The sequence below is a fragment of the Apteryx rowi genome, unplaced genomic scaffold, assembly GCF_003343035.1.
Source record: "Apteryx rowi isolate R43461 unplaced genomic scaffold, aptRow1 scaffold_41, whole genome shotgun sequence".
Lineage (NCBI taxonomy): Eukaryota > Metazoa > Chordata > Aves > Apterygiformes > Apterygidae > Apteryx > Apteryx rowi.
The window spans coordinates 2532113-2548629 of record NW_020450621.1 but is presented as its reverse complement, the minus strand read 5'-3'; the positions used below and the strand labels follow the sequence as shown (position 1 = coordinate 2548629).

General features: G+C 49.5%; 1 protein-coding gene across 1 annotated transcript; it reads left to right on the top strand.

Moving 5' to 3' along the window:
• The first annotated feature begins 5121 nt into the window (after positions 1-5121).
• CCDC42 (coiled-coil domain containing 42) lies at positions 5122-16517 on the top strand. Its single transcript, XM_026075734.1, has 8 exons — positions 5122-5127; positions 11892-12025; positions 12389-12494; positions 12638-12742; positions 13351-13548; positions 14235-14456; positions 15816-15974; positions 16425-16517. Exons 1-8 carry the CDS (start codon positions 5122-5124, stop codon positions 16515-16517), a joined length of 1023 nt encoding a protein of 340 aa, XP_025931519.1.

Here is a 16517-nt window from a genome sequence, read left to right as displayed (position 1 = left end):
AGAGGGCCAGACAGTGTCTCCAGGAGGCACTGCTGGATTATGACAGTTTAACACATTCATCGAAATTTAGCCTCCCTGGGCCACTGTAAGGTTTCAAGAACGATTCAAAGGAGGTTGTCAGGGACTCTGTCCTGGGTTTCTGAACTGTATTTGTACTCATAATTTGGATGGTGAAGTTGTAATATGCTAGTAACATCACTGGGTTTGGGCTTTATGGGTTTGCAAACACTGAGCATGAAATGGGTTTGGCAACTGGGAGAAGGAAAATCCAACCAGACTGAGAGCAAAGTGCTGCAGGTCTGGAGGAGACATCAAATGCACGAATACAGCATGGGAACAGCAGCCCAGACAAAATGGGTCCAGATTATGTGTGTGTGTATGTATGTGCGTATGTAGGGCAGTGCTGTGGGAGACCCAGGCGAAACACGAGTCTGCAGTGTCTAAAAGCAAAACCAGACAAATCTCTACATTTACAGGTCTAATCCAGAAATCCTCCTGTGGTTCACTCAGCACTGATTTCAGCAAGGATTTGTTCCCTTCTAGGAGTGAGCAAGGATCTGGTCCACTACTGTGCAAGATAAAGCAATATGAAAGGACCAGAGAAGCTATCTGTACTGCTGTAGGGTTTTGTGGGAAAAGCCTGGTCTCCTGGAGTGAGTAACAAACCCCTAAACACCCCCTTTCCAGTAGTGTTCCCAGACTGTGAGCAGCTCCCATCTCATTGCAGAAGCCTTTCCCTGAGCTGCTCCCACTCTGGTGGGATGGAGTCAGACCTATGTTGGCCCCCAACTAAGGATAAGGCAAAACCATGGAAATAGTATTGCCTACTTTGTTGGCGCTCACAAAACCTCCTGCTGCACACAGAATTGTTTCCTCCTCAGCAACTGAGAGCAGCAATGGAGCCTCTTGGTTTGTGGAAATAGCCTGCTATGCACATCTGTGGTTTGGTGACATGACTCATGCCAGAGGACAGATCTGATCTTGCTTCTGAGTCTGATCCATGCTGCAGCATCTGGGGCCAGGATGGCTCTGCCCCAGCTGCTGGCTGGGATGGCCACTGTGCAGAGTTTCAACCCCACAGCACTCTGAAAGGAGAATGAGTGAGTGACTTTGGACTCGATCCGTGTTATTTGGCCTCTCCAGTTTGAGCGTGACTACAGGGACTTGATGTTTCTCCTCTTCAGGAGCTGCAGTCACAGCTGAGACCTCTAAATATTCCTCCATGGTTGTCCTTGGGCTCTGCCCACACCAGGATCTTGTTCTCCTCCTGCCATCTGCCTAGTGCTCACTGATCCCACCACTACCATGGCCTCCTCTGATGGGCTCAGTGCAGTCATGTGTGGGGTCTTGGGGCCACCAGACCTGGCAGAAGGGTTTTCAAATGGGAAACAAAGAGGGATGAAAAGCAACCCTAAGACCAAGAACCAGTTCAGGAAGGATTGCTTGGAAATGATCTCGTCTTCTCCTAGYTGCTACAGAGCTGAATCCAGCCAAAAGAAATTTGAAAACCTCCAGGTTCACAATTATCCTGCTGTGTATTCGGGATCCTGTGGAACTGAAATCAAAACTTTGATGGGGAATAAAGGGAGAGCAAGACCTTTTCAGCAGCTATGGTAGATGAGGTAGCTTCGACTGATGTGGGAGTGCAGGAAGCTCATTATCTCTGAAACAATTTGGTGTGCTGGAAACCAGCCAAGTGTGGAAGCTGGGAGGAATGTATTCATGACAGCTCTCTGGAGCTGTGATTCTGCCCAGATGAACCTTCAGGACCTGACCACCATTTATGTCCCCATTCTGGGCATTTGTGTSGCCAGGAAGTCCATGTACCAGGATACAACTGCCTGTAGGGCCAGTGACCACCCTAAAGTCCCTTCTGTCTTGCAGAGGCCTTGCTATAAACATGACCGAGCTTGTGTCACAGCTTCTGTGCACTCTCCAGTCCTCAGCCATCTACCTCACCCACCCACAGTTTGAGAACTGCTTCAGACTAGTAAAAAGTCCCAGGACTTTCCTCTCTCTAGCTCTTGTGCACACCACAAGGATCACATGCTTAATCTGAACTAGAGAACCAGAAGTTTATGTCTGGATCTTTTTTCCCATGACAGGACCTCAAAAAAAGACTGAGACCAAAAATGAGACTCTTTCTTTTCACCTTGACACCCTTGGTGCCCCCAGTATCCTCCCTGATGCTATCACAAGGCTGGCTGTCCTTTGCAAAGATGCACTGGGAACAACCATTCAGTTGATGCCTCTGGGTTTGAACCCATTTCCACCACCAAAGATGACCTCAGACTGCTTCAGGCTCATGACCACCCTGCTGCCCCTATCACATAAAGATCCAGAGCCATGACAGAGCGATTGCTAAAACCTGGCTAGGATAGAAGTCCTATAGGTGTGTGTACATGAAAAAGCTGCATTACTGTAATTCATGGATGAAATCTGCCTCCCTGGGCTTGTGGTAGTCCCCATCTCCACAGTGTGAGCGTGACTGCCATGGATAAAGCCTCTATTGTCTCCTGGAAAGGAGGCTAAGCTAGAAGTAGGCCAATTTTACACCAGTTTGCAAGAAAACACTAAGTGGAAAGACTCTATGAGGGGAGGTGGAGGAACGCAGAGTGTCACAGTGGCTGAGTGCACTGTGGTGGGGACAGACGGTGGGCCCAGTGTCCAAATCCTTGAGACCGGTGGCCCATTTGGCCCATTTTCCTAGCAGGATGGGGAGCCCTGGGAGGTGAGGCTGTGCCTTGGCTCGGCGGGCCCAGGCTGCCCCGATGGCGTGAGGCAGGGATGCTGGCAGTCTGCTGGTCTCTGTCCGCTGCAGTTGAGGCCTTGAGTTTCCAAAGCTCTTGSCCAGATGTGCAGGCAGGATGGTGACTAAAGGGCAGGCAGTGTTTCTTCTTGCTCTGAGATGCGTCCCAAGCAAGCTTTTTCCCTCCTCGCTTCTCGTTTGCTTTCCCTAGGGAGAGCTTTTCTCTGCAGCAGTGTTTGCTGAGGGAGGAAGGAGGAGGCCGTGGGAGATGCTTGCTGCAGGCTAGGCGTTTGCTTGCTGGAAGCTCTTTGGATGAGTGAGGGCCTTCTGGCAAGGGGCTGTTTCAGACAAACAGGGATTAGTCTGTTTAAGAAGAGCTCTCAGGATAGAGGAGACATGAAGCCTGCTTGATTGGTGCTGAGTGTTATGGGGGTAATGGATGCCCCCATGGTGTGGGTAGACTTCAGAGTCAGCCTTCCTGGAGGCAGGTTAGTATATGTGCCCTGACATCAGTTCCTGCCAAAGCTGGATGCTGGGATTCATATTTTGTTTATAAGCTCAGCTAAGGATGTGATAGTAGTTTTTCATGTGTATTTTCCAGCTTGACTTCTCCAGCCTTAGAGAAATGGGAGAGCTAAGGAGAACCAGGCTCAGTCCAGTGATTAATTAGGTCCCAGGTCCAGGGCTGCAAGGCCTGACAAATATGCTCAAGGTGGCCAAATTTTTTGTGTCCATGTGAGCTGTACATGGCAGGTGCCCTGAATAGTCCATGGAGTGGAACAGGAGCTTCCAGAAAGGAATTCAGCCTAAAGGGGTCACGTGTTCTTCCCTAGGAGTGTTTATCTCTCTCACCAGCTCCAAAGGAGCCTGGAGTGGCTTGTCCCTTGAAGATTTCTCCACTGAAGACATCTACCAAGAGATTTGATAATGATCTTTAAACGTGCCTTTCGCAGACACCACCCAGATCCCAGCTTGAAATCAACAGGATAAGGTCAGTTTGCTGCCTTGAAATTCTTGAGAAGGGCTCAGCAGCATCTGCTCCAGCCAGACCTGTGAACGTTCTCTGTCATCTAGTGGGAATGCATTTATGGAGCAGTTTAGGAGGAAAAAGGAGCTGCACACTGTTTCTGAGAAGAGTATATATCTGCTGTTGCTTTGCTTTTGTGTCCAGAGATGTAGGCCCACGAACCAGCTCTCAAAGTTGGAGAGTAGGCATCTGAAGGCTGGAAGTAACTTCACCCCTCCTCCTCCTCCAGCTATCACATCCTCCTCATCAGACAGGCTCTGCTCTTTCTCTGTGCAAATGAATAAGCACATTTTAACATGGTCCAACAATTACTCCTATCACAGGGATGACTGGACTCTGAGTCATAGTTTGTTTCTTATTCTTGCTGCATTGTCCTTATTTTTTGATTTACGGACTACTCCAAGCACAAAAGAGCAAACTGTCCTTTTCAGTCTCTTTCATTTGTTATAAAAATTAACTCAGTAAATGAGATTTTAAAATGGAAACATCCCTGGATACCTGTGTTGAATTATTCTTCTCCAATAGGAAGGAGTGTTCCCTTTTTGTCTTCTTCACCCAAGTATCCAGGCTGTTGTTCTCTTGCTCTGAGAGCTGATAGCAAATGCCACCRTCTTGCTTCACCATCATGTGTAGGCACCCCTCTTTTAAACAGGACAGAYCACACCAGGATGGGAACAAGAAGCTGAACCACCAAGCACAGCAGCAAGGTGTGGAAGAGCCCTTTCCAACAAAGCCTACGCAGTTGGATGCTATTTCTTAGCGGGCTTACTGGTATATTTCCTTTTTGCAGCCCAACTAAATGAGAACAGGGATAACTTTTTGCAAGAGAGAAACTGGATGACMAATTACTGCCATGACAGTGGAGTCTGACACATGCAGAAACACACCACAGCAGCAGAAAGGTGTAAAATTCAGGAAAGCCAAAAAGTCTCTCCCATTGACACAGGAGGGAGAAGCAGGCAGCTCTGCTCAAGGCCACACAGTGAAGCAGGATTGCAGGAAATACCACAGAGGTGATGGTGTAACCATAACATTTTGGGAAGGCTAACTGATAAGCTTGCAAAACCCATGATTCAGGTCTCAGATAATGAAAAAAAAACCTACGTAAAAACTCATACATCTACAAAATACTACATCTTGGCTTCCTATCTACTCGCCTTCAAGGTTGTGAGTCTTCAGAGGCTTGTTCTTTACCTAGAAATATCTGTTTAGTGGAGACAGAAGAGTCTCACACAATCCCGTGGCTCCAGGAGCTCAGGCTTTAGAAGTTCTTCTGTAGACGCACAGGCAATGACACTTCATTCTTCATAAATATAACAGGGAAATTTTCTGGAATGACACAACCATGTCGGTAAGGTCAGTGCTCCCACCTCACTGATGTCTTCAGTGTGCGATCTGCACTTTGACAAAGCAACATGGCAGTGACAGCCCTGCAGAAGCCCAGAAGGGTGTTTTGGGAGCCAGGGTTGACAGTGGAAGCTGAGGACCCATAGCAGAAGAGGTCACCCTGATCCAAACAAGGGAAGCAGAGGCGAGCAAAGGTTTTCCATGGCCACAGGGTTGTCTGGTGGCAGAACAGTGCTGTCCTGTGCTCTCACCATTAGTCCATACTGTCTCTCGGGCAACTGGAAATGATTAAGTAAATTTAAGTGTGTGCAAATTTGCAAAGGGATGGAGAGTCTGATGTTTGGAAACCACTTCTTAGATCCTTCTCCTGATGCTTCTTGCATTAACCCCCAAGTCTGAGCCTCCTCCCACCCCATGCTTCAGATTGGGRTGCAGAAACAGATGTTAGGACAAATCTCTGTGTCATGGAACTCCTGGAGAGCAAAAACATCTGCCCTCCCACAGAAGAGATCCCAGCCTGCYGAAGAGGAGCTGGAGTTTCCAGGGGAAATGGGGATCTCCAACAGCCTTGGCTTTTCAGGGGTTAAGCCGAAATCCTGCTATGCTGGATGACTCAGAGAGAAGCGTAGCAGGGGATCACAGCGGTGAGGGGAGAGAGACACTGAGCAGTGACTCAGGTTCCCCCACCTCTTCCCCCTCAGAGATTGACAAATTTATCCTGCTTTGCCATCAGCATCAATGGCATTCACATCGTGAGGGCAGGCTGGGATGGGAACAAGGGGTAGGAAGGGTGTGCTGCCACAGAAGGGCCAGAAAATTGCCTCACATCAGAAAGACTGCCTAGAGTTATCCCAGGAAACAAGGCAGGAGATGGAAATGCAAGTGACAGCCAGGCCTATTACATCAGGGATCAGGAACAGACAGGAAAGCCCTCGAGTGATGTCCAGGACTGCACACTTGTTTAGTAAGTGCTCCCTCTCCTGGGCCATGGTCACACTGTCCCAGAGAAAAATTCAAGTTCTTTTGGCAAATTCGAAGTATCTCAGGCTAGACAGACCCCCAGAGCAGRCCAGGGAGCTCCCGTCAGCTTCAGATGGGCACAGGCCAATGCTCCATGTAGGAATTGCTCTCCTCCCAGAGCCTTTCCTCCTAAAAGCCCTTGGCATTCAATGAAGATCTCATGTTTGAATACTCATGAGCTCTCTGTACCCACTGAGACATGGATGTCACTCTCCCTGGAGAAAAGCTAATATTCTCYCTTAAACACCTCCTTTAGGGACCTAACAGCTGATGAAAGGTGCCAGGAAGAAATCTGGCCATTCAAGATCATGCCAATACAGATCCCAGTCTGATTTGGAGGACTTGTGCCAAGTGCATTTTATACCATGCTAGGAGCTTCGGAAGGCCAGCAGGGAAAGTCTGTGTTGGCTTTCCATCAGCCTTCAGCTCCCAGGTCTCTCAAGAGCAGAGGAGATTTAAAAGAAAAAAAAAATGCAGCTTCCTTCAAAGAGTAAAAAGGTGGGGGATGTACCTAAGTGATGAGCAGAAAAAGTTCCTACTGGGTAGCTATGACTCAGAAATGGCATTTTCTATATTCTAATAAGGGATGTCAAGTCAGAGGTAATTTATTCATGGCAAGCTGATGCAGTTGCTATGGAGAGCATAATAGAAAGAAACTCTTTTTTTAACGCACAGTCTATTGAGGAGGAAAGCATTTGACAAAGAAGCAGAGATAAAACCTTGGTGTGAGGATAAAAGCAGCAAACAGAGATTAGGAACATAAAAAAAAAAAAAAAAAAGCTGTCTGCAATCACTTCCACCGCAACTGTGAAATACTGGATCTGATCTCATTCTGCTCAGCTTTCCTCCAGGTGGGGGAGCAGACTGATCCCAGCACAGAGAATTTCCCATCCACCAGACACCAATCCAGGAGGGAGTGGTGTCCCAGGAAACAGATCTCAGGAAAGAGTCTCTTGGTTTCTGAGCAGGTGATAACACTTCCAGTGTCCCCCTTTGCTGCATCCATTATTCCAGCTCCAGCACACCATATGAGCATGTGGTTTTGGGTGACTTTGCCAGTCTCCAGTCCCACAAGCTCTGTCTCATGGGGACGATGGTACTGCAAGATGGAGGAGGGAGTCAGTCCAGGATGCCATGCATGCCCAGAGCACCACAGCAGTGCATGGCAGGTACCTGCATGGCACTTGGTATTTAAAATTCAGTCTCTTGCATTAGGTCAGGCAGCCAGTAGCCTCCTTCTACCTGCAGACGAACATGCACACAAGGTGCAGGGATCAGACCAACTTGATCAGCCATGTCTTTCCTGCCATCACAGCATTTCATCTCCCTCCAGCCTGAACCAAGGCCTTCCTCCACCAAGCACTGTTTTCTTTTCCTCCTCCCCTCCCCACATGCTGTGCTAAGATGACCATAAGGGCTAATATCACCTGGCCCAGCTCAATCCTCTTGTGCAGAAGACCTCCAGGCTGTCCCAGTGTCCCCAGGTGGCTGTGTGGCACTAGTTTCCCTTTTGATTCATTAATATTTCTGTTGGCTCTGGACCTGGTGTCCCCTATGTAGCAGCCAGCTCTTCTGGGCTGGGTCAACAGGAGCACCAAGGGCTCTAGGAGAGCTTAGAGATACTGGAGATGACGTTCACCTTTGTTGCTACCTGCACAGGCAACACAGAATGTCATGCAGCATCATGGAGAAGACACAACAGCAAGTTCAACTCTTCCCCTCCCAAGGGTGTCTGCTCTATGGCACCTGGATCCATTCTCTTTCCCTCAATCACATCAAAAGAGGTGAGACTGCCTCATGGACAAACTTCAGCCCCGAGAACTTGCTATGAAGCAACCTGTGGGTCTCTTAGCTAACAGAATTTTGCTGTGCCACGGGGGTAGTTTGCCTCTCAGTGCTGTTCCACACCCACCAACTGTCCTCACTGTGAGTGGCAGGAACAATTAATACTAAAACCCAGGCACTTCATCAGTGCCCATCTCAACACAGTCACATAATGAATGAAGATGCTCATTCATCTGAGCTGACTGAATGAACACCACCATGCACCCATAGAGGAGATAAACAAGATGTCAGGGGAATGCCTTGTCAGTCAAAGATACCCAGCTTTTTAACCCTGATTAGATTAGACATCTGCGGTGAGGGTCATCCAAGAGAGGACAGACCCTCTGATATCTCCTGGCTGTAATGGGAAAACAGCAACAGCCACAGCAGTCATTGGCATGATCAAAACAGACGTGTGCTTGGCCTGAATTAGTGTCAGCACCACAGGCAACACCTGTTGGAAGTGTGGGCTTAATACTCAGTGAGATGGGTATTAAGCTAGCAGAGCTAGCAGGGCTGGAGGCAGAAACAGTCTTGCATGTTGGCAGAGGAATGGATTTACTTCGTCAAGGGTAAGTCCATTCACAGTTTGTAAAAGCTATTATCATCACATCCATTCCCAGTGAACTTGCTGAGCATGCTCATTTGTTGTTGAGGCAGGACAAGGCACCAGGCATCAACTTCTGCAGGACAGGCATGGACCAAATTAGCACCTACTAAATGAAATCTGGGTGCTTCCTATGAAAAAAATTGTACAGGTCCAACCACCCCATGGCCTGCTGGCATCCCCCCAGATTAGTCTGGCTCCTCAGAATCACACACATGAATTCTGGTCAACCCAAGCAGAGATGTGGTGGACCCTTTACTCAGCCCCTTGTGTCACAACAGCTATTTCTGGGGACGTCCAAATCATCAGCCCCCAAAGCCAACTGCATACATTCCTACAGAGCACAAATCCTTGTACTTCAATAAACATAAGGCATCTCATGCTATGTCTACTGGACCTGTCTTGCCTTGCCTCAGCCAGCTGTCTCACACAGCAGATGACCCCTTTAAACAATATTTTGGGGAATCCTGTCCTCAGACCATGGCATCAGATCTGTTTGCTGCAGCGCATGTTTTATGCTTATCATTGCAGTACTGTGGTAACGGAGCCCATCATGACAAGGACAATATTGTGCAAGGTGTACAAATGGAGAACACAAAGATCTCCAACTGAGCCAGCTCTGATGCCTCCAAAACTAGCAGGGTAGAGACAGAGGCAGGAGCAGAGTGTATCTGTGGTGATCACCGGTCCATGGGATGCTACCTGAGAAAAGTCAAGAGTAACACAAATGGCTTGAGCTTGGATCTCAGCTGTGCTAAGCCTATGCTAAGCAGGCACTGCTGACTCCCCACAGCAGACACACGGTGATAGGGATGCACAGCGAGAGGAAGGGGCTTTCCCTGGGCACAGCTGTACTGGGAGTTCCCCAAAGCCCCACTGACACCACTACCATTTGAGTCACACTSCTCAGACTCAGCTGCAACTTCCTCTGATCAGCAAGAATAAAACCCTCTACAGTGACTTTTTCATTCATAAGCTTGCAGCTAGCAGTAGCATTGCTCAAAGCATTCAGCATGAAAAGTGAATGCTGAGGGTGAACAGCTCCAACAAGTATCTTCAGGAGAAATTAAAACCCCAGGGATTTTACTATGGGCTGCACTTCAAATCCTTGCTGTGGAAGAGCAGCGCTTCCCAGGGTATGAAAGAAATACTGTGAAGGCAAAGGCATAGGGGTAGGCACTCAGGCGTCAAATGTGCCTTACAAGCAGAGAGGTGACAGATGAYACCATCTGCTCCCTGGAGCCCATCTGTCATTTATATGATAAAACGTCATATAAAGGGGGATTCTAAGAAAGACTGGGAAGTCAGCCAGCTTCCCCTTGGAAATGTCTGTCTTCAGTAATGCTAATAAACCTTAATTTCTTGAGATGCTGATCTGGGTGCCCAAAACCTGCTTCAAACTGCTTTCCAAAAAGCTGTATTGTTTTTATTTCAGCCAGCACAGTTCAGCTGCAGGAAGATGAGGATACATACAGATATGCAGCTCTGCTTGTGTTAAAGGAAGGATCACCGCCACTTTGCAGAGAGACCCTGTGCCAGCTCCAGGCTTTGCAGCAAGTACTTGAAATTTAGACGCACTGGGACTTTTTTCCTGGTTCCTTGTCCCGGTGCTCCTGTGGGTTCCCATGCTCTGCTGGAGAGCATTAGCTCTTCTAGCCCTTGGGACATAAGGGTGAGCAGGACCTTCCCAGAGAGGATCCCTGCCTTCTGGAGGAAGTCCTGAGACCCCTCACCTCACAGGAAGGCATGAGCCCAGCTCCCAGGGCAGAGACATGTCCCTGCTGAGTACTTCTCTAGAAGACCCAGGTTTCATCTGTCTAGCCTGCAGGGATGGGAACAGCCCCAGGCCGACCTTGGGGTGGACAGAGGGGAAGTAGCCAGTCTCTGTCATGACTGATCTGAATCTCAGCAGTAAGAGCCAGACATATTTCTTACTTTGCCTTAGGTCATTTGTCTCTAAATGAAGCATCTCTCAAACAACAAATGATCCCTTCCAAAGCCATACATCTTGCTGTTTAAAGTGCCAGACTGACCTGGCAAGCTTTCCCCAGCTCTTGCTAGTTTATAATGAGCGAGGGGTGGTGTTTGCCTGAAAACAATCTCTCTGAAGAAAGTCAGGGCTGTATCAGAAATGAAGACTTCTTTCCCTGGGGGATCATATCCTTTGCCACCAAGCCAGGACTGTTTCAGCTTCAGTAGATCACAGCAAAGCTGTTGCAAGTTAGGCTTGAGGAAGCCAGAGATTGCCAGAAGTGAATGCCAGAGGATAACGTATCTTGCAGGAGGAGACCCCAGGGTCACCAACACTGAGACACTTTCCCCCATCTAGCCCTTGAACAGTGCGCTTGTGATGGGCAATGGACCTTGCTCACCTACTTCAAAGGTCTTGCCCTGACAAAAAAATATATATATATTGATCAGTTAATTTTTAGTGAACAGTAGGCCTCAGTCCCACACAAAGAGGGAATCATGAGAGATAAAGTGATCCCAGAGCATCCCTGAGCACATGTCTCAGTTCACCCATCTTTCCACCTGGTGTTTTGGGAGAGAAGGGGCTAACTCCTGCCTTGAGCTGAGACAGTAAGATGTGGATGTAGGGGGCTGAAAGATCTCCCTGGGAGGTCCCTGGGACAGAGGTCACAGCAAGTAGGGAATGATTTTTAGCAGAGAACCAGAGAAACTCAGAAGAAGGGAAAGAAATTGCCATCTGTCCAGGTTTCTCTTAATGGTAAAGCATTTGGGTCCTAAAAAGGTTCTCTGTGGAGGCAAAAGAGTGGGACGTGTCAGGCACCCAGTGTCAGCCAGAAGCAATCCCTTACCCCAGCAGGATGCATAAGTCCTTCCCAGGCTGCACAACATCCCAGCTTGGCCAAAAGTGGCTCTTCCCTCAGACATTGTTCTCCTTGCTTGTGGGGACCTTCACGGGAAGAGGGTTGCCCCAAGGGACCAACCCAAGCCCATAGGGCAGCAAGACTCTCCTCCAGCACAGGGCACCACAGGAAGCTGGCTGCAGAGCAGGTCATGGAGGGAGGCAAGGGCCTGTGTGCAGCTCCAGATGCAGTGGTCAGTCCCCACAGCTGGGGCGTGTGCAGTATCAGCTCGTCTTCAGAGCAGGGAGGTTGCCAAGTAACCGCCCAAGCATCTTCCAACTGCCCCCAGCATCCCATTCTAACTGTGGCCACAGGCCAGCTGGGAAGGGAGGAAGGCCCTGGGAAAGTGGAGGCAGGAGGCCCTCAGGGACTCGTCTGCTTCCCAGCTGCATCTCCCACACACTGCCAAGCCTCCAGACTTTCAGGACAGCTCTTGGGTTGACCCAGGACAAGGACATCACTGGGAGGACCTGGGCTCTCCAGGCCCATTTGGTGGCTGGAGCAGTGGCCGCCATGGACAACGAAGACCTGTCAGAATATTTCTGCATGCGCTACAAAAAGAATCTCCTGCCATTGCTCACGTGAGGGAGCTCCTCCAWCCTCCTCCATCTTCCTCCAGGCTCTTTTCCTGCCTCCTCCATCTCTCCTCCCCCACCATGGCAAACCCTCACTCCTCGTCTCCACCACTTCAGTCTCCCCTTGTACTGCTCCTCCCCTTCCCCATCCATGTTTCTCCCCTCTAACTCCTGCTCATCTCTCCCCGGCCTCTATCAGTGGGAACCGTGCTGTGTGGGGGACCACTGTGGGTGGGAGAGAAACACATCACTAGGCTGAGTCTGAGGGAGGTCCAGTGTTGTCTGATGGAGCAGAGCCACCCAACACCCTCCTGAGGTGCAGGCAGCACCAGGCCCTGTGTGTAACCTTGGGGAAAACTTCTGTGGCAGGAAATTCAAGCAGACAGAGGAAGACTCTCTGTCTCCATCTATTCGCCTCCAGCAGAAGAAAAAACAGGTCAGACTGATTCAAAAAGCTCTGGATGCAGAGGAAGAGGTGAGAAAGATGGGATGGTTTCCGGGCATGGGTGGGATGACTTGCAGCTTTGACTAGAGTTTCATGCTGCTTTGGAGGGTAGCAGCGTGCAGATGACTAGCTCCCAGCTGAGCAGCCATGTCATGTTCTCTCTACACTGCCAGGCCTTCAAGGTGAGGATGGAAGCCATAAACTGTCGGTGGAGGGATCTCCAAGGCAAGGAGGCTCAGCTGAAAGCTTACACGCAAAAATTTGAGAAGTTCATACAGGTACAGCTGGCCCATCTCAGCTCAGCTAACATGACCCTGACCTGTAACACTACTTCCTCCCCTTCCTTGGAGAAGGCTCCTCTACGGTAAAGCCTCAGTGCACCCCTGTCTGTCCCAATCTCCCTTAAGCCTCAAGGCATGAGGAACAGGAATGGCAGCACACAGGGCCCAGGGCTCACTCACTGCTTTGCACTGGTGACGTGAAAAGCCTTGGTAGGGCCTTCCTGGGAGAGTGCTCATTCTATACCAGTGTGATCCCCTGAGGGCCTCAGGCATCCCCCAGAAGGATCTGACCCTGTTTCCATGGTTGACACTGAGGCATCTTCCAGGGACAGACACCAGCAGCTCTGAAAATCACTGGGTGCCATCCCAGATGCCTGTCTCCAAGACTGAAGGGTCAATGCTGGAGGGATGGCCCTGTTAAAGAGGGTGTGAATGTGTTCGCAGCCCTTTTCTCTCCTCTGTGACTGTATCATCTCACAGTGCTAAGGAGTGATTCATCTCCATCTTCCCCTGCCTTTCCCTATATCTGGGTGCTTGGGTGGAATTCAACGTGTGTGTGTGTGTGCGTGTGTGTGTGTGCACTGGGGGGGGGGGAACATCACCAGGAAAACGACGAGAAGCGAATCCGAGCTCTRAAGAAAGCAAGCAAGGAAAGAGAGATGAAGATGCAGAGGGAGAAGGAGCTTTTGAGGGCTAGGAGGGAACTAGAAGCCCTGAAAGATAAGCACCAGAAAATCTACAGTGCCCTGCAGAAGTACTCCATCTTCAACAAGTACCTGGAGGATGTGGTGAAAGTCTCAGAGGTGAGTTTTGATGTGAGAGAGACAGATCATGGCCTCACATGGGCTTTAGACGTAGAGGACCAGGGGAATCATAGCGTGTGGTTAAACTCAGAGACCTCAGAGGGGATGGGAAGAGATTCCCTGCAACCAGAGAGAAACAAAGGGACCAGACTCAAGGGAGAGAAACCAGGAAAGGAGGTGAAGGCTTTAAAAAACTACAGGAAAAATGTGTTAGAAGAGAAAAGAGCACAGGGCTGAGGTGAAGGGGGTCCCCTTTGCATCATTGTTTCATGTAACATTAATGGTAAGGGAGAAGTGATATACAGCCCTGGAACAGGAACCCTGACAGACATCTGAAAAACTGTCCCCTGTGCAAAGATGCCTGGACATTGCTCTGAGCATCGCTCATACTCCTGCTGCCCCAGCTAGCCCCCTCCTATGTTCAGGCAACTCAGTGCTGGCAGTCACAGTGGTGCTCATGGTGCATACTGTCTCAGAGCACTGCTCAGCTGGCAATGAGGCATGACATTCCCCATGGAATGTGGCGATGCTCACAGACCAACCGGGCTGATAGTCTCCCATCAAGAAGAAGATCTTCCCTAGGGGAGGTGTCCTTCACCAGGGCAGGGTGGTCAACAGTGTGAGACTTGCCATCATGGTAGAAGGAGGGCAGGATGATTACTAACTCCAGAAGGCCTGTGCTGCAGTTTGAGGAGATCCGGGAAGTCATCGGGCGCCACAAGACGCTGGTGAGAATGCAAGAGGACCTGCTGCAGTCAGCACAAGCACGCATGGAAATGATTGAGAAAGCCAAAGTGCTCCTGGCCCAGTACACTGAGGAGAAAGAAGACAAGATCCTGCAGTATAACAATGAGCTGGYGCAGCTCCAAACACGTTTTGACCAGGCTCACAGTGATGTCCTCATCTGGGTGAGAAAACATGGAAGGGCAGGGGGACATCATCATGACCTGGCTGTCAAGACCAGCTGATGGCTTACCCCTAAGCCACCGGGGCATGGCAAGGCCCAGTTACAGCCCTTGTAATTGGAGAAAATACCTGTTTTTGTCCCTCTAAGGGATTCCAGGATGAAGAATGACAGATCAGGTCTGGAGCAGGTTATGTCAGGACTTAAAAACAAGCCATCATGAGGCCACAGTGACCCTTCACTCCTTGCTTGCACTCACACTGAGTTCAGCCAACAGAGATAAGCTAACCAGGCTTTGGGGAGGTCTACCTCAACACAAATCCCAAGCACACTCCACCACATGCCACTGGATTTATCTAGCCTGGTCATGTTCATTTCCATTCACCCTTCCTTGCAGCATCATCCCCATGATGTGGCTTCAATGTGTCACATGTTGTGGTCTCCACCATTCATTGCTCAGACCTCAGAGTGAAATYGATTTTGTTGATTTTTATTGTTATTCATTTTCTTCCTCTGCACAGCATCTGCCCATGTAAACTCATTCTTTCTCTGATTTCCTTACCCTGTCCAAAGGTGCACAGACATGCAGTGGACTGCACGTGGGCTATAATGAGGCACATAACTCCATAGCCCCTGCTCAGTGTTTAGAAATGTCCTTAGATCTGTGCTCAAGGATGTTTCAGAACAAAGGACCACAGAGGAGAAGAGATCAGTTCTCCAGCCCTTTCCAAATGTCAGCCCATCCATATTTCTGTCCACTCCATACTTGCAGGAGGGATTTTAGCCCTGTTTTCTCACTGAGTGACCTCTGATGAAGACTCAGAGTTACTGCTTCTTTGGGTTTGTTGGTTTTAACCCTGATTTGACCCAATCTGCTCCCTTTCACTGCTGCATTTCTTCAGATTCTCCACCCTTTCTGGACAAGAGCCTCAGCCTCCCTCTTGAAACAGGAATTATACCTTTTATTGTTCCAGTCCAGCTCTGCTGGCCTCTGTTCCCTTTGTGCCACTCTGAGAGTGTCTTCCCAAATTCCTTTTTTGGATATATCAAGCTCTAGGAGATGAGTCTCATCAGGCGGAGGAGGAAAGAAGCTGGTCTGGAAGGGTGGCAGGGGGATGCTCTGTTCCTGGGGTATCTGCTAGTCCTGGTGTGGTGTATGCAAATGGGGTCAGCAGGAAGGTACTGCCAGGGGGAGGACTGTAGGACCTGGCAGAGGGATGGGGAGGCTTCTGGGGAAAGCAGCATCCATAGTGGTTTCCTGGAGCTGCTTCCACCATGCCAAGCTGAGCCACCTCCAGCACAGTGCTGAAGCAGCATCTTTATTGTGCCATGTTCACATGTTGCATGTCTCCTCTCCTCTCAGGAGTCTCACTGGGCCCACATCCAGAACACAGCTGCCGAAAAAACCCTTTTGCTGGGCACCATCAAGATGGCCACCCTCAACCTCTTCCAGTGTGTGAGCAAGCAGCTGAAAAAGAGCCTGAATGTGCCAGTGGAGGACACCCACAGACAGCTGGACATGGTAGAAGCAGGCCAGCCCCCTTCTCCCTGCCCAGCAAAGGGAGCAGTAATGAGCCTCAGTTGCCCAAAGGGAGGGGAAACCCCAGAGAAACCAAGGTGTCCAGCAGGCACCTTTCCTTTTGTGTGGAATCTCTCTAGGGCAGGGGGAATGGGTAGAGGATGCCAGGAGGAACAAGGACTGGGAGTCAAGCAGGCTGGGGCAGAGACTGAAAATCAATCCATGGCCAAGGTTTGGCTCCATTCACCCATGCCATGAACTCAGACTCACTCACAATAGCCCATTCCAGCAGCACAGATCCAGCAAGCCAAATGCCTTATCCTCTTACTCATTGCAGTTGGTGAAATTTGCCATGAAGGGCTAATAAGTTCTCCTCTGCCTTCTGCTCCTGTCCCTACAGTAAGAGACATTCCCCAGTTATCTGAGCTCTAACATCTCTCTTGCCCACCCTAGATTCAGCAGTTTATCCAAGACCTCACAGACATCTGTATGGAGGTGAAAAGAAAGGACTATCGTCTTAGCCACCAGCAAACAGCTACACTTTGA